Here is a 20,887-nt window from a genome sequence, read left to right on the forward strand (position 1 = left end):
GATAGCTTTGTAATTTTTCAGATGGTCGTAATAATTCATTTTCTTGTCTTACTGCATTTGGTAAAACTTCCAAGATATGTTAAATAATAAGGATAATAGCACCTCTGTCTAAAACTTGATTTTTTTTTTTCCTTTTTCTCCCCAAAGCCCCCCGGTACATAGTTGTACATTCTTTGTTGTGAGTCCTTCCAGTTGTGGCATGTGGGACGCCGCCTCAGCGTGGCTTGATGAGCAGTGCCATGTCTGCACCCAGGATTCAAACCAACGAAACACTGGGTCGCCTGCAGCAGAGCACAGGAACTTAACCACTCGGCCACGGGGCCAGCCCCTAAATTTGATTTTAACTGAAGTAGTTTTAGTGCTACACCACTGAGAACAATATTTGCTGTTAGGTTTTAGTAAAAAAGTCTTTGTTATATTTAAGCAGTTTTCCTCTTTTTCTTTTTTACTTACAGTTTTTTCTTTTAGAAAAAGATTGGCACCTGAGCCAACATGGATTGCCAATCTTCTTTTCTTTTTCTTCTTCTTCTCCCCAAAACCATGCAGTAGATAGTTGTACATTCTAGTTGTGAGTGCCTCTGGTTGTGGCTTGTGGGACGCCGCCTCAGCGAGGCCTGATGAGTGGTGCCACGTCCGTGCCCAGGATCCAAACCAGCGAAACCCTGGGCCACCGCAGCGGAGCGCGAGAACTTAACCACTCGGCCCGGGGCTGGCCCCTTACTTACAGTTTTGAATAGGAATGGAATTAAGTTATGCTGGCTCTCTATATTGAACACAGGAGCTTTTCTTCTTTTTCTATAGTCTTGACTAGTTTAAACGGCATGGAAATTGTTATTATTTAAGGTTAGATAAAACTCAGCTTTGGTGTTGATCACAGTCTTTTCCAAAAGAACATCTCTAATCATCTTTCTATTCTAGTTTTTCTAAGATAAGTTGAGTTATTCAAGCTTTTCTCTTTCTCTTGGGTCAATTTTGGTAATTTATATTTTTCCTGAAATGTATCCATTTCCTCTAAATTTTCAGATTAGTTGATGAGGAATTTTAAGTTGCACTTTTTTTGCAATTCTTTAATTCTCTCTTCTATCTGTAATGATGTTTTCTTTGTCATAATTAGTCTTGTCTATTTTTACTTTCCTTTTTCTCCTTATTTGGGCTTGCAAGAAGTTTTTCTATTTTATTAGCCCTTTTAAAGAACATTTTTTAAATTTATACTTTTTAGTATTTTTGTTTATTTTCCATTTCACTCATGTCAGCTTTTGTTATTTCCTGATTACTTTTGGTTTCTTTTTCTGTTCTTTTTATGATTTCTTGGAATAAGTACTTCCTTTATTTTTCCCTTTTTTTGAAGCTTGCTGTCTTTATGCAGGCATATAACATCTGATACAGGGTAATTGAGAGGGTTTCTGGTATTTCACTGCTTTCATTCAGCATCTAAGTTTTGTGAACACAATAATTTTGTTCTGTTTTAAAGGCAGCTTTAGTCTATTGTAATTTACAAACAATTAATTTGATCAATTTTAATGTACAATCCTATGAGCTTTGACTGATGTATTCGGTCCTGTAACGACCAACACAATCAAGATACAGAATATTTTCATCACCCCAAAACCTCCTTCCTACCCCTTTGCAAGCAGCCCTCACACGGCTTCTGGGCTGTAACTTACACTTCCTCTGTTGGCTATCAGTATTACCCATGCTCTCTGTTTATCTGCCTGGGATCCCTTTCCCACATCTTTATTCTGAAAGTTTCTTTCTCACTTTGCTTTAAGCGTGTTTCTTTTAAGTAATATGGACCAAAAGTTGATTGATAACCAAGTCTGACTGTCTTTTTTTTTTCCCCAAGATTTTTAAAAAAATATGTCCTTTTTCTCCCCAAAGTCCCCCAGTACATAGTTGTATATTTTAGTTGTGGGTTCTTCTAGTTGTGGCATGTAGGACGCCACCTCAGCGTGGCCCGACAAGTGCTGCCATGTCCGCACCCAGGATCCGAACCAGAGAAACCCCAGGCTGCTGAAGCAGAGCACATGAACTTAACCACTCGGCCACGGGGCTGGCCCCTGCCAGTCTTTTAATGGAAGAATTCAGTCCACTCATATTTACTGTAATGAGAAATGTATTTGACTTGTTATTGTTTTTAAATTTTTTAACATTGTTGTGAACTCTTCTTTTCTTTACCTTTGCTGGATTGATTGCATGGCTATTCGTCCCATTTTTCCCCTTGATAATTTGGAGTTTGTCATTCTGTCAATAGTTACCATCTCTTGCATCTCTCCCCAGTAGACACACATGACTCTTCTAGTGTGTGGAAAAACCCCAACTATTTCCATCATACTCTACTTATCTTCTACTTCCTCCCCACCCCAATAAGATATGGTCTTTAGATTACTTTCACTGCCCTCCCCCTTTAGGTCCTGGAACACTTACCTTCCCCTTATACCCACCACCTGATTCCAGAGCTTTATTGAGATAATTCAGTCCTTATTAGAATTCCCCTTACAGTGTGTTCCACCTGTTCCAAGAGTCCTCAGTTAGCATCGACATTACATGTTATAAATATAGAGAGATATAGATATAAATATATAGATCATGGTTCGTTGCTCCCCACTGCTTTCTTTCCTCTTCTCTTCATCTTCCCCTATCTTGAAGTCTCTGTTCTGATTCATCTGCTTCATTAGAGACTTTTTTAACAAGCATTTCTCAGATGAGATACTTAGCGATTTTTCAAATCTTCAAATATCTTTCTTTCCTGCTTGCCCGGGTCCAGGTTGCAGGCCTTTTCTTTCATAAACTCACACTCAGCTTTTCTGTCTTTTAACTTTCAGAAAGAACTATCTGTCTCCCTGAAAATGCGTAAGATTTCCTGTATCCTTAGAACATAGAAATTCTAACCTGTAGATGGTTAACTGTGTGTCTTTTCCTATCAGTCCGGTCTGGAACTTGTCTGTCTTCAGCTCAGGGAAATTTCACTTCATTATGACCTCCCCTCTCCTGTTCCTTTTCCCCCAGGAACTCACAGAAAGTCCAGTTAAGTCTCCTTTCACCACGTGATTTGCATCGCCATGTTTTTGTTACATGTTGTGACATATTTCATCTATTTAATTTTCTAGACCTGTTTGGGGGTTTTAGCGGTTACCATCCTTTCCTTTGATTATTGATGGGAATTCTGGGTTCTGATACCACATTTTCTAGTTTAGAGAAATCTTCTTATTTGGGCTTCACACGTATCTCCTCCAGGCTCTCCTTTTTCTCAGTCAGAGATTCATCTGTGTCCTCCACCCTGTCTCTCTGCCCTCTAGTTTGTCTGCGTTTGGAGCGCTGGCAGACGCAGCAAAGCCACTGATTGTTCCTGGGCAGCAAACTGTTTCCGGGATCGCTGCCTTCCTGAAGACCCTTCCTCCTGGCTCTGAGGCTGCTCTCCAGAAGCTTGTCTGCAGGGAATTCTCTCTGCCAGGAGCTCAGCAGAGTTAAGGTTCATCACCTATCGCTGGGAGTTGTCAGAGCGGCTGTGGAAGGGAGAGCTTCACAGGGTTGCCATATGCCCAGAATCCCCAGACTCTGAGTAGTCTAAGTATTATCGGCAGATTCAGTGATAATCACCAAAGACTTAAAAACAGAAGCCACTAATAGTAGGTCCCTCTGGGGACTCCATCTGGGAGTAGGAATGGGCTTGGGGAGGGGGGTCGATAGCATTTTACTTGTTTCCCCTTGTGCTAGGATTTCTCAACCTCAGCACTTTTAACTTTTGGGGCCAGAAATTCTTTGTTGTGATTGGCTGACCGTGTGTTGTAGGATGTTTAGCAGCATCCCTGCCCTCTACCCACTATGTACCAATAGCACTCCCTCCCCAGTTGTGACAACCTAAAATGTCTCCAGACATTGTCAAATGTCCCCTGGGGAGCAAAGTCACTTCTGGTTGAGAATCACTGTTGTATACCCTGCAATTCTATCTGATTTTTTTTTTTTTTTTTTTTTACCATGAGCTCACACTACTCCTATAATTAAACATTTAACTGAAGTCATGAGACAGAGGAGGAAATATGAAGCTGTTGTGAGGAAGCAGAAACACGAAGCAGAGAAGATGCAATACAGGATGGGGAAGCAAGTTAGCAAAGTGAGCAGAAATTTGAGAATAAATAAAAGAAGCAGAGACAGAGGGAGTATCTGATCACAGGACTGGAGGAGCAGGAGTGTGAAGACCCACACACTCCTGTCACCAAGGGTCCCAGCAATGCTGAGATCAGAGATCCAATAATGGTCTGCAGAGGCCCAGTCATACCACAGCCACTGTTCTGGGATCCCCATTCCATTCGGCCTCCTAATTGCCCCAGGTGTCCTTACAATAGCCATTCCTTCACTTAAGCTAGGCTCAGTCAGTGTACTCCTTACAAAGGCCCCCTGGTAGACTTTGTGCTCAATCAAACAGACGGGTCCCCTACTGTTCGCTGCCAGTAGTGAACTTAGCTGCCAGTCACTCCTTAGCACCACACTCTAAGAGGGACTCTGATTAAGCAAAGCAATGGGAATGATGAGTAGCCTGCAAATATGGTCTTTAAAAGAACTTTAGGGGCCAGCCCCGTGGCTGAGTGGTTAAGGTCGCGTGCTCTGCTTCAGTGGCCCAGTGTTTCGCTGGTTCGGATCCTGGGCGCCGACATGGTACTGCTCATCAAGCCATGCTGAGGTGGCATCCCACATGCCACAACTAGAAGGACCTGCAACTAAAAATACACAACTATGTACCAGGGGGCTTTGGGGAGAAAAAGGAAAAATAAAAATCTTAAAAAAAAAAAAAAAGAGAACTTTAAAAGGAAGTTTAGAAAGACAGGCCATCCTTCAGGGCTGGCTCCCAGTTCCTCCAGTGCTGTCATGTACAGGAGGGAGAAGACTGAATGATTGTGCTAATTGTAGTTCAGGAGGCAGAATCAGTGACAAAAGTAAGAAGGAGGCAGGATTTAGCTCCAAATAAAAAAAGTTCTATCAATAAGATTGGAAATGAGTGCTTAGTGAGGTAGTGAGCTCCCTGTCTCTAGAAGTGTTTAAGAAGCAGCTTGTAGCGTGGCTCCTGCAATGGATATACGTTTGGGCCAGATCTGTCAGCCTCCTTCCAGCTATATAATTCTAGAAATTTAAACTCTTGGCTAGAGACCAGGTTAACTCACATGCTAAGTAGAAAACATTTTAGGGTCAGATGTTATGAGAATACATTAAGTACGTCGGAGGAGGGTGGCTGCTGGAGGAGTTAAGCAATAAGGGGAGATCTCAGAGGTTCAGCATCTTCAGCTGCCCCGGTCTGCTGGTCTTTCCCCACAGAATTAGTCAGAACTCATGATGGCAAGAGATAGAAAATCTAACTTAGACTGACATAAGCAAAAAAGGGGATTTATCAGCTTACACAACCAAAAAGTTCAAGAGGCAGGTCTAGTTCTGGGCATGGCTGGATCCAAGGTTTCAGATGAAGTCATTAAGACTTGGTCTTTCTCGATCTCTGTTTCCCTCCTTGCGGCCAAAACCGGCTTGGAAGTTTAGAGCATCTTGATAGGGTGCAGAGCAAGGCCCATGATGGCGGGGCCTTGGCTGGATGGCTTCTGAGGTCCCTCCCCACCTAAAAGTAATTCCTTACTAACTTCCTATCATTGAACCTTTGACCGTCCCAAAGACCCTTCCTCTTCAGGTCTTGGGCTTATCCCTACCCTCCCAGCTGGGATCTCAGGAAGAGGGGGAAAGCTGGGGCCCCAGTGAGTCCTGGTGGCTTCCCCTAAGGAACCGCCCCTGGGAATGGCCTTCCAGCTGGCATCACAGGCCATGAAGGAAAGCACCTGGAAGGAGACAGAGCTACTAAGTATTTGGTAAGGTGAGACGAGCTGACCAGCTAGAAACATGTGGCAAGGGGGCTCTCAGAAGGTGTTTGAGGCGGATCCGACTGCCCCAACTTATTTCCTAGACACAGAGATCAGTTAGGAAGTGGCCACAGTCCCAGGGTTCAGTAATGACGCCTAGGCCAGGGCACGAGCCTCGGTGAGAGACAAGAAGGTAAGAACAATTAAAGGGATGTAGGGGAGAGAGAAGGCAGAAGATCCAGGCTTCGGGACTGGAAAGAGAATAAAGTTCAAGCCACACTCAGCTCCAGACGGAGCGAGTCCGCCGCGTTCCGGACTAGACCCCGGGGCAGCCCCGGACCGTCGGGACTACATCTCCCGGCATGCCGCAGCCGAGCATCATTGCGCCTGCGCAGAGGTGCTGGCCAGGCCGCGTCGCGCCAGGCGGGGGCGCTCGAGGCTCGGTCCTGGGCCGGCGGGCGTCGTAGCGCGGAGGAGCGGGTTACGGAGAGGTGGCCTGTGGGCGTCTGAGGCTCCGACTGGATTCCCGGCTGGTCCCAGTGGGTTGGCGAAACTCCAACCCCCGCCTCTTCGAGGGTCAAGCTCTCCCGTCGATAGGCCGCGGACACGTTGAGCATCTTAGCACGGCAGCCCTCAGCACCCCACATCCTGCTGCCGGTGGTTCGGCGCATCCGGTGCCCGCCCCCGAAGCCGCCCTCCCTCCCACACGGCCCCCCTGAAGCCCTGAACTCCTCTTCTGGGGAGGCCCAGGGTGGGGTCCTCAGGCCCAGGAACGCTGGCTCTTTAGGGTTATTGTGTGTGTGGAGGGGGTCACCATTCTCGCGGGGCCCAGCGGGCCGCGGTTCCCTACTCTGTGGGTTTCCCTGGGACTCTAAGGGGAAGAAGAGAAGTTTGGAAGTAAAAGCCTCGGCTTCCCCTTTTTCCCGCCCCTCAAACCTCAGAAGGGTCTGTCACGCCGGCCCTGCCTCTACAGAGGCCCTCTGGGCCCAGACCTCAGGCGGTGCGGGGGCCTGGGGCGCGCAGGGCTGTGAGCTCGCAGAGCCGGGCGCTGAGAGCGGTGGCTCAGCGCGGATGCTGGGGATGCCCGGCCTCGCCCGGCCCGGCCCCGCGGTGCTGGCGCGCAGCCCCTCGGGCCCTGCTTCCCAGCTAGACCCGCAGAAGTGCCCTGTGCCGACGGCAAGGCTCACCTCCACCATGCGGGGCGTGTTGCCTGATGGACCTTCTAGGGAAAACCTAAACACTTTTTGAGAAGTTTTATTTGAAAACTTGGGGCCATGACAGAGGCAGCAGGGTGGAGAAAATTCTCCCGCCGGGGCTCTGAGATCAGAACTCAGGAGGCCGCGTTCCAGGACCCCTCCAGCCTGCGGGCTCCCGGGGAGTACACCCACCCATGGCCTCTCAGGCCCCTACGCCTCACCCACTGCCCACTCCCCGGTCTCAGACGCTGAGGCATCAGGGGTAGACTGCGAGGGAGCGGGCGCGGGGAGGATCTGGCGGAACTCCGGAAGGGGGAGGAAGTGAGAACCTGGGAGTCTGGGGGCTGAGAGGAATAGATAGAGATAAGCAGAGGTCGGGGAGGGGGGCGGTCACTGCCTTTGCTTCCTCCATCCTCAAGAAGTGGGGCCTGCGGCTCCCCTGAGATGTCTCCCTCACAGCTCACACAGGAAGTTCGGGGAACATCACCTCCTGTGACTGGGCAGTGGCGGCCAGGCATGCGGGGTGGTTGGGAAACAGTCATGCCCCGGACAGGGTAGCAGTAACCTCTGCAACAGAGGAGGCTGGGGCGCTGCGCGCCCGCTGTGCCGGCCCTCCAGCTCAGCTGGGCGCGGGCTGGCTGTTGGCGTAGGCCTGGTCTGGGAAGGAAGCCCGGGCTCTGCGGGTCTGGGCACACACTGAGGCGTAGAGCTCCGGCTCCGGGCCCGAGGCCTGGGGCTTTGGCTCAGAGTCCAGCACCACCGCTGAGTACTTGATGGGGGTTCCGGAGCTCGGAGTACGTCCCTGAGGAGGCCGCAGCTGCAGGCTGGTATAGCACATCCCCTCCTCTGCAGGCTGGAGATGCAAAGCTGTTAGGAGTTCACTGAACCCTTGCAAAAGCCCCCACTTGCTTCCCTCTCCTCTTCCTCAGCCACAACTGACTCACCCTGGCTGGGCCTCCAGGTGTTGGATCCTGCTGGTTTGGCCCTGGTTCTCGAGACAGCTGTCCTGGGTCAGGGAACAGGAATCTGGTCACCTCTCGTTCCTCCTCCTGCACCCCCTCATCCCACCCACCCAGGACCTGGCCTCTGTGCCTCTCCCCTCTGCCAGCTCCCTACCTGTCTGCAGATAATGCAGGTTCCCGTACAGGGGGACCTCTTCCACAGAGCCTCCAGAGCTGCAGCACAGAGTTTAGGGGATGAGTGAGGACTTCTTGGTAAGGGGGAACTCTCCAGCAACCCATCTCTGTTGTCCCCCACTCACCGTCCCTGTCCCAGATGGCTCCTGGTCTGGCCATTAGTGCATCGGGACAAGTTTGCAGCCAGTGAGAGGAGAAGCAGCAGCGTCACAGCCCCTAAGAGGGCCCACAATCCCCAGGCCTGGGTCACGGAGGGGAATCCTGTGATGGGGGGTGGGGATGTTACTGCCCAGCCCAACCCTCCAGGTCCCAGCAGGTGGGACATGGGGCCACGTGACCCCCTCTCCCTGCCCTGCCCCCCCTCCCCCTCCCCCCGCCCCAGCTCACCGCGCACTAGCAGATCCAGACTCTCCGGACTTGTGGCTGTGCCGTTGGGACCTACGCTCATGACTGCTGATGTAGGAGCCGAGTCTACAAGTACCCTGCCCTGAACCCAGGGGTCAGCCTGGCTTATGGCCTGACAGCTGCCACAGCCCCCCTTACTCCCACCCCTCCCTGGGCCTGGCCCCAAAGCTCAGCATCCTCAATACTGGTGGTGGCAAAGTCGCTGGTTTCCGGGGAGGGGAGGGATGAGCGAAAGAACAAAGACACCGCCCTGTGCCTGCACCTGCACCACCCTGCAGCTCCCAAGCTTCCGCGCTCTCACTCAGGCCACAGAAGAGAGAGGCAGGCCTGAGTTCACCGTGCCCGGCACAGGTGAGCCCCTGGAGACTCCAAGGGGGGGCCGAAGGGGCGTGAGGCAAGACCAACCAACAAGGAAGCCAGGCCTCAGGACAGAGATTGCCTTCCGCCACCAGATGCCTATCCGAGTCCTGTGAGGGAGAATGTATTCCTCCATGGGCATGCTGTAACGTGGAGTGAGATGGGGAGGGCTGCTGGTGCCCGCAGTCCCACCACACCCTCAGGCCGACCCTTGGGGAATGTGTTGAGATGACCGTTGTCATTGTTATTATTACTGGTATAATAGTTTGGAGGATAGAAGAAGCTAGATTCCCCCCTCCCAACCCACTTCATTCAAACTGTCCCTAAGAAAGCCAATCTCAAAAAGTTAGTTGAATGGAGGAAACCTCGGCCCCAGTCCTAGCCTGGGAACCCGGCCCTGTCTTTGCACTTGTTCACTTGGGGGAGTGGAGCACCTGCTCCACCCAGAGACGGCCCCACCATGTGGGAGGCTCTGGGGGTGGGAAGAGGGATTTGAAGTTTAGACCAGAGGGCAGAGATATGTTTTGTCTGGCCTATACAGTGTTTTAAAAAAATTTTTAAATTACTGGAGTGGTGTGCCAAGGATGGGGTGGCAGGAGAGGTCCCACCCTTCCCGCTGCAGGCAGTCAAAGGTATTGTCTGCAGAGAAGGTAAAAAAGCGGACAGAAAATCAGTCTCATCTTCATTATCACCATGCTCCAGCAATTCTAAAAAATGTCAGTGATAAAATACTCCTCTCTGAAAAATCTTTTGTAGATCGAGGTTCTAAATTACTGTGGTTACTGATGAGTTTTAATAATATATAGGCTTCAAATTAAGATTTTGTGTTACTTATCCTTTAAAAAACATTGTAATCTATGTGGGAGTTAGTTTGGAGAACTCTCACTTAGACAGTCGGCCCCTGACCCAAGCAGATTCATCTACATGTTTTTATGTCTAGAATTAGCGCCTGTTTGGAATTGAGTTTTTGCTAATTTCTGTCTCCAACCCCTATGATGTTACATATGCCTGCATTTAACCAGAAAATTTAAAATAAGCAATGATAGCACAATGATTGTGAAGTCAAAGAAATTGAACTTGAGTTACTTTAATTCTGTCACTCTAGGTGAGCATTTGGAGTTTTTATTTATATTGAGAATTTCTGGAATTTATTATGAAATGGAGTTTTTATGAATCTTTGCCAAACAACCTTATGTTTAAGACTTTTCCTAACTATTTATATGTCTGTTGCTTCATGTGAAAGGAACTTTAAGAAATGAAAATTAATTAAAGGTATTCTTTGATTAATTATGAGAGGAGATTGACAAATCTGGCTATATTCTCTATTACTATAAATATGCAAAGATTACTTTTGGCAAGTTTGCAAAAGTTAACTTCAAAAAAAGAAATTGTAACAGTATTCGTCACTCAGATTAATATGTAGGTATAAAGTTTTTGCCCCCTTTCCCAAAAAATACAATAATGTAATTAAGAAGTATTAACCCATTACCTTTTTTCCCTTCTTATCTCATTGTGTTTAATTTTCAACTTTTAACTATTTTTTTAAACTGTCATGATTTTATCTACAGAGTTCAATAAAAGAAAGAATTCACGATCTGAAGTTCTGGCCCCTATTATTGCCTTCTTTTCTGGCCTTTATTATTTGTTTCATTTCCTGATTATTACCGAAAATAATTTTATCATATAGAAGAGGAGGATTTTTTTAAATGACCCACTCAAGACCGAAGTATGCCACTGATTCCCTGTCAACACTTAACAACAGAGATTTCCAATTTTAGAAATCCTGATTTGTGGATTTTTTGGGAAAAATCAGCAGATCTGGCAATAGTGGGCCTGAATTCCCTCTAGGCGACAATCAGTTGGGGGCCATGCATCATATTTTACGTGGCCTGAAGCACTTAATTGCATTGACTGTGCCAACTGGCTTAGAGTCAAGGTTTGGACTGCGCTGCTCTGCAACCAAGGCTGCCTCTGGGCAGTCAGCTGGACTGTGACAGCATCCTGAGTGCCGGTCTCTCCCTGCCCTGCCCCCTCCCTTTCTGGAAAGACGAAGATACACCCATATTTCATTCATTGATTTAACACACATGTACCTCATTCATTTAATACACGTGTACTGATTGCTTGCTTATGTGCCAAGCTCTGGAGATGCAAATGTGAGTGGGAAATGGCTTCTTTCCTCCAAGAGCTCTTGATCTAATTAGGAAGACAATCCTGTGTGTCCCAGACAATGAAAAGGCAGTGTGGAACAGAAGGAGACTAACCAAGTCCGCCTGGAGACGTGGAGGCCAAAAAGGGCAACAGCTAGGGGCAGTGATGTGAGGAAGGTGACTTGCAGACAGACAGACAAGAGTTGGACTCCCAGCCCAGCCTCTTACCTGATTAATAACTTACTTAACCTTTCTGAACCTTAGTTTCCTCATCCTTTAAAAGTGCTTTAATTGGGGCCCAGCCGGTGGCACAGTGGTTAAGTGCCCACGGTCTGCTTTGGTGGCCTGGGGTTTGCCTGTTTGGATCCTGGGTGTGGACATGGCACCACTTGACAAGCCATGCTGTAGTAGGCTCCCACGTATAGAGTAGAGGAAGATGGGCACGGATGTTAGCTCAGGGCCAGTCTTCCTCAGCGGGAAAAAAAAAAGAGGAGGATTGGCAGCAGATGTTAAATGCTCAGGGCTAATCTTCCAAAAGAAATAATATAATAAAAAAATAAAAGTGCTTAATTACATTGACCTGTTGGGTCGTTTTGAACACATTAATTTCATTCACCAAGGATTCATTGAGAAGCCGGCTAGAGCCAAGCGCTCTGCCAGGTTATAGGAATAAAAGGATAAAGAAAAACAGATACGGCCCTTGATCTCGTGGAATTTACAGACTAGCGGTATTTTCTTTTTATAATCAATTTAAATTGATTACTTGATTTTTAATTAATTGAAATGGCTTTTCGCCAGCTTTGTTGAGATGTAATTGATATATAATAGTGGTTTGAAGCAAGTACAATAGCTGCACTAATGAATAAGCTAGAAGTTGAGGTAAGGATTCTGAACGAAGGGAACACACGAGATCTGAAGGTTGTGTAGACGTTAACCGTGCGGACAGGGCATGGCAGGGGACCTTCCGGGAGAGTTCGCATCCTTTCAAGCTCTTGGCTCAGAGCAGCTGCTCAAGTTAAAATCACTAATAACCAGGCACGGGTCTAAGCACTTTACTCGGCTATCCCATTTAATCATCATAACTCTGTGAGGGACATACATTCTATCATCATCTCCAATCCTCAGAGTGGAAACTGAGGCACAGAGCGCGAGAAAGTCACTTGCCCAAAGTCATTTAGCTCTCGAGTGGGGGAGGCAGGATTCTGGCCCGGGCAGAGGCCATGTTGTACCGTGTACCACGCTACATAATGCATGGCGGCTGCCAGACGGAGGGGGCGGGAAGGGGAGGCCTTCGCAGGCAGAGGGAACCGCAGAACACTGACACGCGAAGAGCTGGGACTGGTTCCGCCGCGTCCGGGGCCCCCCCACGGGCCCCCGCAGCTGGGCCGCTGTGCAGGCTCCCCACGTCCTGCGTAGACGACCTTCAAAATGCTGCCGCGCCGAGAATGAGCCCCGTGTGGTTGGCGCGCGAAGGCGCACTGCCTGCGTAACTGGAGGAGCTGACGGACGGCCGCCCGCCGCCCGCCGCTCGGCTCCCCGCCGTGGGGTCGCGTCTCGGCGGCCTAGACAGTGACGGGCGGGCGGCCCTGCGTGCGCGCGCACGCGGCACTCTCTGCCCGCGGTCCGGGGACTTTCCCCTAGGCACTTGTCAGGAACCAGTCCCCCGTATGTAGCCTAGGAAACAGGCCTTCGGCACGGACTGCCGACCTAGCAGTGGCTCTAGCCTTTTATAGGGCCAGAACAGAATTTATCTTTTGGTTAGGGTGATAAAGGTTGGGGACGTGAGAAATAAAAACCACCTTCCGGCCTAATCTTCTAAGATTGTAGGCTTCTGAAGGCATTTCTGGCTAATAGAATACCTAAAAGATAAGAAAAACTCATTTAGGAAAGCTGGGCTAACAATCCTATGCAAAGAACGCCTAGCCCCGCCCACACATCAAGTGGGCGTGGCCTCCCGCCGGACCCGCTCCGGGGCGCAGGTACGCATGCGCACTGTGGCGCCCGGCCAACGCTGGCACCGCCCAGTGTCTCGTTCTGTCGGTCTGCGATGGCGAGCGTGAGCTCGCGAGCGGGTGTGCTCGGGCTGCTGCTTGTGTCTGCGCTGCCCGGGGTCCTCGGAGACCGCCCCAGCACCGACCTCCGGGCACACCCAGGTACCAGCCAGGGCTGCTGGAGGGAGGCTGGGACCGCCTACGGGTCCCAGGCCCCAGCTCTTCTGACCGTCCTCTACCCTCCTCCGCAGGGGACCCCGCCCACGACGGCCTTGGGGCTACGGAATCCCGGCGGCGGCCGCCGCCCAAGGACCAGCGCGAGCGGGCCCGGGCCGGGGCGCTACCTTTGGGGGCGCTGTACACTGCGGCCGTCGTGGCTTTTGTGCTGTACAGGTGTTTGCAGGTGCGGGACGACCCGGGGGTGGGATGCCCTGGGCCTGACTCTTCCCATGGGGGCAGTACAGTACCAAGAACAAGACACGTCTTTCCGTCAGTCTGTAAAATGAAAACGGTAGTTCCTTGGCTTTCCAACATTATGGTTATTTTGAGTATCCAGCGAGGTTAGGGTGGGAAGGGCGCTAGGCAAATTGTAAATAAGTAGTGACCATCACATTTAATCCTCCCGACAACCCAATGAAGACAGTAAGTCACTTGCTCGAGGTCAGCCAGAGCTAGTAACTGGCGGAGCTGGGATGCCAGCCCAGCGAGTGTCCACACTACAAAAGTGCAGTTCCTGGTGAGATTCCAGCCTTGGCACGAGCAGTTGATTACTGTAGCCACAGGGTTTTTAGAGTTCAGCGTACCAAGGAGTCTCATGTTCTCCTTGGGAAGTCCTGAAATGTGAACTGAAAGTACACTTTGGTGGATTGAAACTGTCGAAATGGAAAGTAAGTGCCTCCCAGGGCTGTATCTTCAGCCCTGGCCCTATCACTTACTTGCATTGGCAAATAGAGGACTGAACCAATTTGGAGATGGCATGAAGCTAGAAGGGATAGCTAATTAGGGATGGCTAATCATGATCCCAAATAGATGTGACAGGCTAGGATGAGGGACTGAACTTAATGATGAAATTTAACAAGGATAGATAATAAATTCTATTCTTGGACCAAGTCCAGTCTCAAAGAAACATAACTTATTAGTTGACTAATAACGTTCAGTTGTGTAATGTGACAACCCATTTCCCAAACCAATGCTAGGAACAAGATAATTGTGCTTTATCTTCTGATCAGAATGCTCCTGGAGAATTTTATTCTCTTTGGGGCACCGCTTTAAGAGCCCTACCTGCTCAGTAAAACCACCAAAGAAAACCGTGTCAAATAAGCACAGACTGAAGATGGTGATATTAAACCAGAGAAGACATGGGGAATGGGGCAAGGGGTATGCCATTGTCTTCAAATCCCGAGGGGCTATCATGGTGAAAAGACTCATGTCTTTTTGGAAGGCTCTAATCAGCACCATGGAAAGATACATGAAGGACAATGTTTGGCTTTGTATATAACCAGAGCTTTATCAAACTGGAGAGAGCTGCTCATTCCTGGAGGCGTTTCAGTAGACTGAATGACCATGTGTGGGGGCATACTGACATGTTGCTTCATGTCCTGGGTGAGGAGCTGGACTAGACGTGATTGTGATTCTCTGAGGTAAAAATCCGATAGGGGCCAACAGGGACCAGCAGGGTGGCGTGGTAGTTAAGTTCCCATGCTCTGCTTTGGTGGCCCAGGGTTTGCAGGTTCAGATCCAGCGCATGGACCTACATACTGCTCATCAAGCCATGCTGTCGCGGCATCCCACATAAAACAGAGGAAGATTGGCACAGATGTTAGCTCAGCAACAATCTTCCTCAAGCAAAAAGAGGAAGATTGGCAATGGATATTAGCTCAGGGCCAACCTTCCTCACCAAAAAAACAAAACACGACAGCTCTCTCTTCCTCAAGTTGTCCTCCTCCTCCTAACTGGCTTTGGGGACCGAGGTGATGGAGAACCTTGTTGTTGCAGTATTGCCCTTTCCTTCTTCCACAGCAGCAGAAAGATGAGGTTGCTGTTCTCCAGGAGGCGGGCAAGAAGGAATCGCTGCAGTCAGGTGGGTTTGCAGAAGTAGGTGCTTGGGCAGGGGTTAGGGCTCAGAAGGTAAGTGACCATTGCTCTCCTTTCCTCCCTTACCCCCAGAGCAACAGCTGGCCCAGCTGACACAACAGCTGGCCCAGACAGAGCAACACCTGAACAACCTGATGGCCCAGCTGGACCCCCTTTTTGAGCGGTAAGGAGAGCAATGACGCTGTGGCCAAGGGAACTTGTGGTAGGTGAGGGAAGTGGGGACATAGATTGGGCAGCCTCTGAGTGGATATATCTGCAGAGTGACAACCCTGGCTGGGGCCCAGCAGGAGCTTCTGAACATGAAGCTACAGACCATCCAGCAGTTGCTACAAGACAGCAAGCCACACAAGGGTGTGGAGGTTCCAGAACCAGGTAAAGGGTTGGGAGGTGAGAGTCTGGAGGAGGTAGAGACAGGTGCCGAAACTGGAACATGCCTATCTCCCCCTCACAGAGGCCAGCATCCCCTTTCCTGAGGACTCATGTATAGCGGAGGATGAGGCGGCAGCTGGTGACAGTCAGGATTGGGAGGAGCCCCTAAACTGGAGCACAGAGATAAGAAACCGAGCTGCTCCCTGGGAAGTGGAGCAGGGCCTAAGGAGAAGATGCAGCAAGGCTGCGGCGAAGGGCCCCACTCACGGCCCCCACTGGGAAAGGAGCGCAACAGCTGAAGGTTCAGTAAAACAAAGTCTGTTCTTGTGACTGGATGCTCCTGTGTGTTTTTTCCATTCCAGCGGGTCACACACACCCATACTAGGTGCGTAAGAAGAACTGGGCCTTCTTGAAAAGCTTCCCTTATTAGGACAAAAAGAGGCCGCTTTCCAGTGCAAGAGCCAGGAAGATAGAGGGAGCTCCAGTTCTTTCCCTTGTATTCCTGAGGCCACCATCATGTCAGTTTTCAGGGCATAAAAATCCCTTTTCTCATATCGTATAGCTGAGACAGAAAGGTCTTTCCCAAAAGAAACGTTACTAAAATCCAGTGGGAAAATAAATTATAGAAACCGCATACAACATAAAAATAGCCACATTTACAAAGCCACATCCTTGATAAACGACTCGCCATAGATACAGCACCGACCTTATCAGTCCCAAATCCCCTCATCTGTGTTGGAGGGGCTGGTTCGGCAGTTTCAGTTGGGTCAGACTTGGTTTCCTCATTCTTTTTTTTGTTTTTTTTAGATTTTTTAATTTTTTCCCTTTTCCCCCCAAAGCCCCCCGGTACACAGTTGTATATTCTTCGTTGTGGGTCCTTCTAGTTGTGGCATGTGGGACGCTGCCTCACCGTGGTTTGATGAGCAGTGTCAATGAAACACTGGGCTGCCTGCAGCGGAGCATGCGAACTCAACCACTCGGCCACGGGGCCAGCCCCTGGTTTCCTCATTCTTAAGAGCTGGTTAAATGACCTGGCATGGCTTGTTCTCAGGCAAACACAAAATGGTCCTTCTCAAACCATGAAGAGTCCTGCGTTTTGTTTAGTACTGAAGAAGATTCCTTTGTCCTCCTGATTCTGACCTATCCCTGAAGTATTCCGGATTCTGGAATTTGTAAGATTCCTCTAGTTCTTCTGGCCGCTGTGGAGAGGAGACGATCAGCTCGGGTTCTGGGATGACCACTCTATTCAGATAAAATCACCCAGAGGGTGGGGGTGGGAGGTCCCAGACAGATGTAGGACATGAGATAGGATCAGAACTGCTCATCTGCAGCTCGTAGGCCTCATCACAGCACTCTTCCTGAGCTTACCTGACAGCCAAAGTCAGACTGCAGTACCAGCGCAACAGCTCCTCCTGGTCTGTGGACATAAGCAGTAGCTTCTCATGGGGAAAGGACAGCTGGGGAGAGACCACCTCTTAGTACCTAGCTCAGAAAGGTCCAGGCTAAACCTGAAGGCCTTGCTGTTCCCATGGAGGTAATTCAGGGCTGAGGTGAGAACTAAGTTTGAACGTCAAACCCCAGATATCCTCTCTCAAGGTAGATTGCTCAGTTCCTATGAAAGGGGCCCAGGCCAAGGAGATAAACAGGTGCGTAGGCATTTGAGGCATATGTTGGGCCTCTGCCACCTTACCTAGGGCTCCTGCCTATCACTTACACTGAGAAGTCCACCGCAAGGGCCTCCTGAGTGGCCAAAGACCCTGTGGAGTTCACACTGGGCCATGGGGTAGAGGGCCTGGCAGGCAAAGGTGCCACTCTGCAGCAGGTGCAAGGGAGATCGAGGCTTGGCCATGAGGAGCACATCAGAGAAGAGGAAAAACATGCGGGGCCGAGGCTCCCCACGGGGAGGCACGACCAACAGCCAGCCCTGGCGTAGGAACCAGCGACCTGGGGGATGGGCAAACTGTTATTCTCGTGCAGATCCAGGACCATGATCCGCGGAAACAGAAAGAAACGTTATGTGCTGGCTCTGTCGAGGAAGAGGGGTAAGAAAAGGACAGATGAGGATTCAGGGGGATGTATGCAGACTACCTGAAGTAAGCCCCTTTGCCTGGCGTCCACTGAGCAGAGCCTGGACACGCCGGAGGTGCTGGTCATTCTTCTGTTTCTGACCAATGGTGTGAACTCTCTGGGCAGTCTCACTTATGAGCCGGGCAGCCCCTGGAATAACACATCCCACCCCACTCCCAGCGTAACTTTGACTTTGGGTGACTGGTGGAGGTGAAGGACAGGCTACTGCAGAGGGGACCGGGTCAGGGTCTAACTTCTTGAAGAGAAGGCAGGGCAATAGGGACATTGTGTACATGTCAATGGAAGATAGACGCATACCAGACCTTGGTGGAGGTCAGAACCAGAAAGGGATACAGGAGAGGCAGCCTCCTGCCTGAGTTGCAAAGGAGCAAGAACATACGTGTGAGCTGTTGGTGGTCAGGGCTGTTGGGATCTGTGTTTTCAGCCAAGATGACAACAAGATTCTCATACCTGGAATTAGACAGTTCGAAGTGTATGAGGGGAAGCAGAGCTGGGCAAAATCTCCTCTGCCTGACACACAGGTCACCCCACACATACTTCAGTCGCAAGGCCAGGAAAGATCTGCCTTTGGCAATTGTATCCTCTTCTTCTGGGAGTCAGAACCTGGGCTCACACCACATGGCCCTCTTCCATCCCATACTAGAGTCAGGGGCAGAGTGACAGTGCTTCGGGAGGCCAGATCCCAAGATGAAAGTTAACCCAAGAACGATGCTACAGACAATCTGACTATAAGCTCATAACTCATCCCAGGGACAGACATGCTAAGCTAGGCCAGCCTCTCATCTCAACAAACTTCCAGATACCCTGTCACTAGCCCTATGACAGGCCCCCTCACTTCAGCGCAGAGTCCCACAGTCTGCAGACCCCGGGTCTCCAGTGTGTTCACATTTACTCTTGCAAAAGGTTTTTAGGAGCAAGTTGTCCCAAGAGAGAGGCACTGGGACAGACCCCATGGAGTCCCACAAAGCTGAGAGCAGCAGCCATACAGACTCGGAAAACAGAAGTGGGTTGATTCAGGGTGAGTTCACTCACTGCTGGAGCCTCTGCAGAGGCAGAGGGAGCAGGTCCTGGAGCTGAAGGCCCCCAAACTCAGGGCGGCTTTCCTGAAGCTGAAGGAACCTCCGGAAACGTCTGTTTCTCTTTAGTTGCTCCTGGAGTGAGGGGGAAAGAGTTGGCAGCAGGGAGAGAAGCCACTCCTTATATTGTATTCATCTGTGTACACCTCCCCAGCCCTCAGTGGGCTGTGTGCTCCTGAGAGAACCCCTGTCTCCCTCCAGGGAATTTAGCACAGAGCTGGGGGCTAGAGGGCTCTATAAACGCTGGAACAGTGTGAATGAAGGTTGGGTCTCCAGATGAAGAGGAAACGTATGGGACAAGAGAGAAAGAGGGGCCGGACTTGAAGTCATCTTCGGGTTACCTGCAGGGTGGTCCAGGACCTTTCTGCGTTAGCAGCATATTGAGTGTAGAGCTCCAGGTGGGGGCAGAAGCCCTGCAGCCCCTGTCCCCAGTGCCCTCCTTCCAGGTAGGGAAGCAGCTCTCTGCGTGGGTGAGGACAACAGAAGAGCAGCCCAAGAGCTACTCAAGCACCACCTCATTAAACTCTCCTACCCCTGCCCCGGAGGCAGCGCTATTACCCCATTTTACAGATGGAGACCTGGAGCAGGTGAGGCACTGGCCCAAGCCCACAGGTGAAGTGACTGGCCAACTCTGAATATGAACCTGGGTCTCTCCGACTCCGAGCACTGCCAGAGGCCAGGGCTCTCCCTCCTGCCCTCTCCCCGCGCCCCTTCCACTCACTGGCTGGCGCCGTAAATGAGCTCCCAGGGCCCAAACAGGGCTTGGCGCTCTGGTGGTCGCAGGGTGCCCTTGGCTCTGAGAATCCCCACGAAGTACTGCGGAAGGAGAGAATACCCAACATAGTCTGCAGGGACAGGAGGCTGACGCCAAGGCGCAGCTGCCTCCACGCAGGCCGACAGGGCAAGACCCACCACCCCCGGGGTCACCGGCCTCGCAGAGACCCTGCCACACCCTGGGTGCCCGCCCCGCACCGTGGCCACCAGCCCCAGCTGCTCCTGGTAGCGCCGCTCGGTCTCCAGCAGCTCCCGGGCGGTGCGGGCGCGTTTCCGCTCCCAACGGGCGCGCTGCTCTCGCACCGGACACCGAGCGCCGGGGCCAGGGCTCGCCATGCCGGCGGAGACGGCCACAGTTCCGGCCGCCGCCCGCCGCAGATTCAAATCCCAACCGCTGCAGGGGCGGGGCCGCAGGGCCAGCGGGGCGCGCCCCCGGGCGCAGGGAGGCTGCGCGCAGGACGGAGCATGCGCGGCTGCCCCTGGACCGCGCGGGTCTGCCCCACACGGCCCCGCCCACCGCCAGGGCGGCGCTGCAGGCGCTCGGGGGACCCCCGGGCCAGTGTCTCTTGGGGCAGGCGAGTGGCCCTCCTCTGAGCGGCACTAAGTTGGGGGAGCAGCCTGGACTTTGAGTCAGGAGACTTGGGGGGTGCAGACACTGGCAGGGCCTCAGTGTCCCATCTGTAGAATTGGGAAGGGGCAATAGTTACGGCTCATATTCTGTCCTGGGCCCGTGCCAGACGCTGGGGTTCAGTCGTTCCCAGTGCTTTCACTGCTAAGAACCCTCACGGGTCCTAAGGTTTGAAATATTTTGGCTCCCGAACAAAAGTTTATGGGTTTTAAGTTACTAACTCATTTTCTTATTTCATACTGATCCGGAACCTGACACCCAGTTAGCTTCTGGTCAGCAGGTGTCAATAACTAACGTGGTGGTTCGGAATTGCAGTGATTCCGTCCAAAGGCAAAAGCTTGGAGTTGATTAGTCTTTGCTACTTAGTCAAACATAAAATGTAGCACATAATCCTTACTTAGGTGTTCAAAAGAATTTGCAGTAGGGGCGGCCAGGTGGTCCAGTGGTTAAGTTCTCGCGCTCTGCTTCTGCAGCCCAGGATTTTGCCAATTGGGATTCTGGGCGCGGACCTAACAGAGCTCATTAGGCCACGCTGAGGCCAGGTCCCACATAGCAGATCCAGAAGAACCTACAATTAGAATATACAACTATATACTGGGGGGCTTATGGGAAGAAGAAGTCAGAAAAAAATTCCTCAAAAAAAAAAATTGCCTGTAGCTCTAGAGGGTAAGTCGGCAGTGCCATTTTGTCAGTATTTATGAGAAATCTTAGAAAATGCCTGGTCTTATGACCTATGATTCCACTTTTAGGAATGCATCCAGAAAAATAGATATATGGACAAAAATACAT

At 50.7% G+C, this 20,887-nt stretch overlaps 3 protein-coding genes across 3 annotated transcripts; 1 reads left to right on the plus strand and 2 right to left on the minus strand.

Moving 5' to 3' along the window:
* Positions 1 to 7,072: 7,072 nt before the first annotated feature.
* SIT1 (signaling threshold regulating transmembrane adaptor 1) lies at positions 7,073 to 8,864 on the minus strand. Its single transcript, XM_001497879.5, has 5 exons — positions 8,554 to 8,864; positions 8,292 to 8,427; positions 8,147 to 8,205; positions 7,975 to 8,036; positions 7,073 to 7,883 (listed from the first exon to the last, which is right to left on the minus strand). The coding sequence occupies exons 1-5, from the start codon at positions 8,612 to 8,614 to the stop codon at positions 7,650 to 7,652; spliced, it is 552 nt and encodes a 183-aa protein (XP_001497929.3). The 5' UTR covers positions 8,615 to 8,864; the 3' UTR covers positions 7,073 to 7,649.
* Positions 8,865 to 13,014: 4,150 nt separating this feature from the next.
* CCDC107 (coiled-coil domain containing 107) lies at positions 13,015 to 15,867 on the plus strand. Its single transcript, XM_023629649.2, has 6 exons — positions 13,015 to 13,231; positions 13,321 to 13,472; positions 15,092 to 15,149; positions 15,236 to 15,326; positions 15,423 to 15,535; positions 15,615 to 15,867. Exons 1-6 carry the CDS (start codon positions 13,126 to 13,128, stop codon positions 15,860 to 15,862), a joined length of 768 nt encoding a protein of 255 aa, XP_023485417.1. The 5' UTR covers positions 13,015 to 13,125; the 3' UTR covers positions 15,863 to 15,867.
* Positions 15,868 to 16,715: 848 nt separating this feature from the next.
* On the minus strand, positions 16,716 to 19,806 carry ARHGEF39 (Rho guanine nucleotide exchange factor 39). The gene is made up of 9 exons (NM_001195761.1): positions 19,669 to 19,806; positions 19,418 to 19,512; positions 19,038 to 19,158; positions 18,653 to 18,771; positions 18,000 to 18,070; positions 17,621 to 17,749; positions 17,247 to 17,476; positions 16,901 to 16,989; positions 16,716 to 16,731 (listed from the first exon to the last, which is right to left on the minus strand). The coding sequence occupies exons 1-9, from the start codon at positions 19,804 to 19,806 to the stop codon at positions 16,716 to 16,718; spliced, it is 1,008 nt and encodes a 335-aa protein (NP_001182690.1).
* Positions 19,807 to 20,887: the final 1,081 nt, after the last annotated feature.

This window comes from Equus caballus, chromosome 25 (genome assembly GCF_041296265.1).
Source record: "Equus caballus isolate H_3958 breed thoroughbred chromosome 25, TB-T2T, whole genome shotgun sequence".
In the NCBI taxonomy this organism is placed as follows: domain Eukaryota; kingdom Metazoa; phylum Chordata; class Mammalia; order Perissodactyla; family Equidae; genus Equus; species Equus caballus.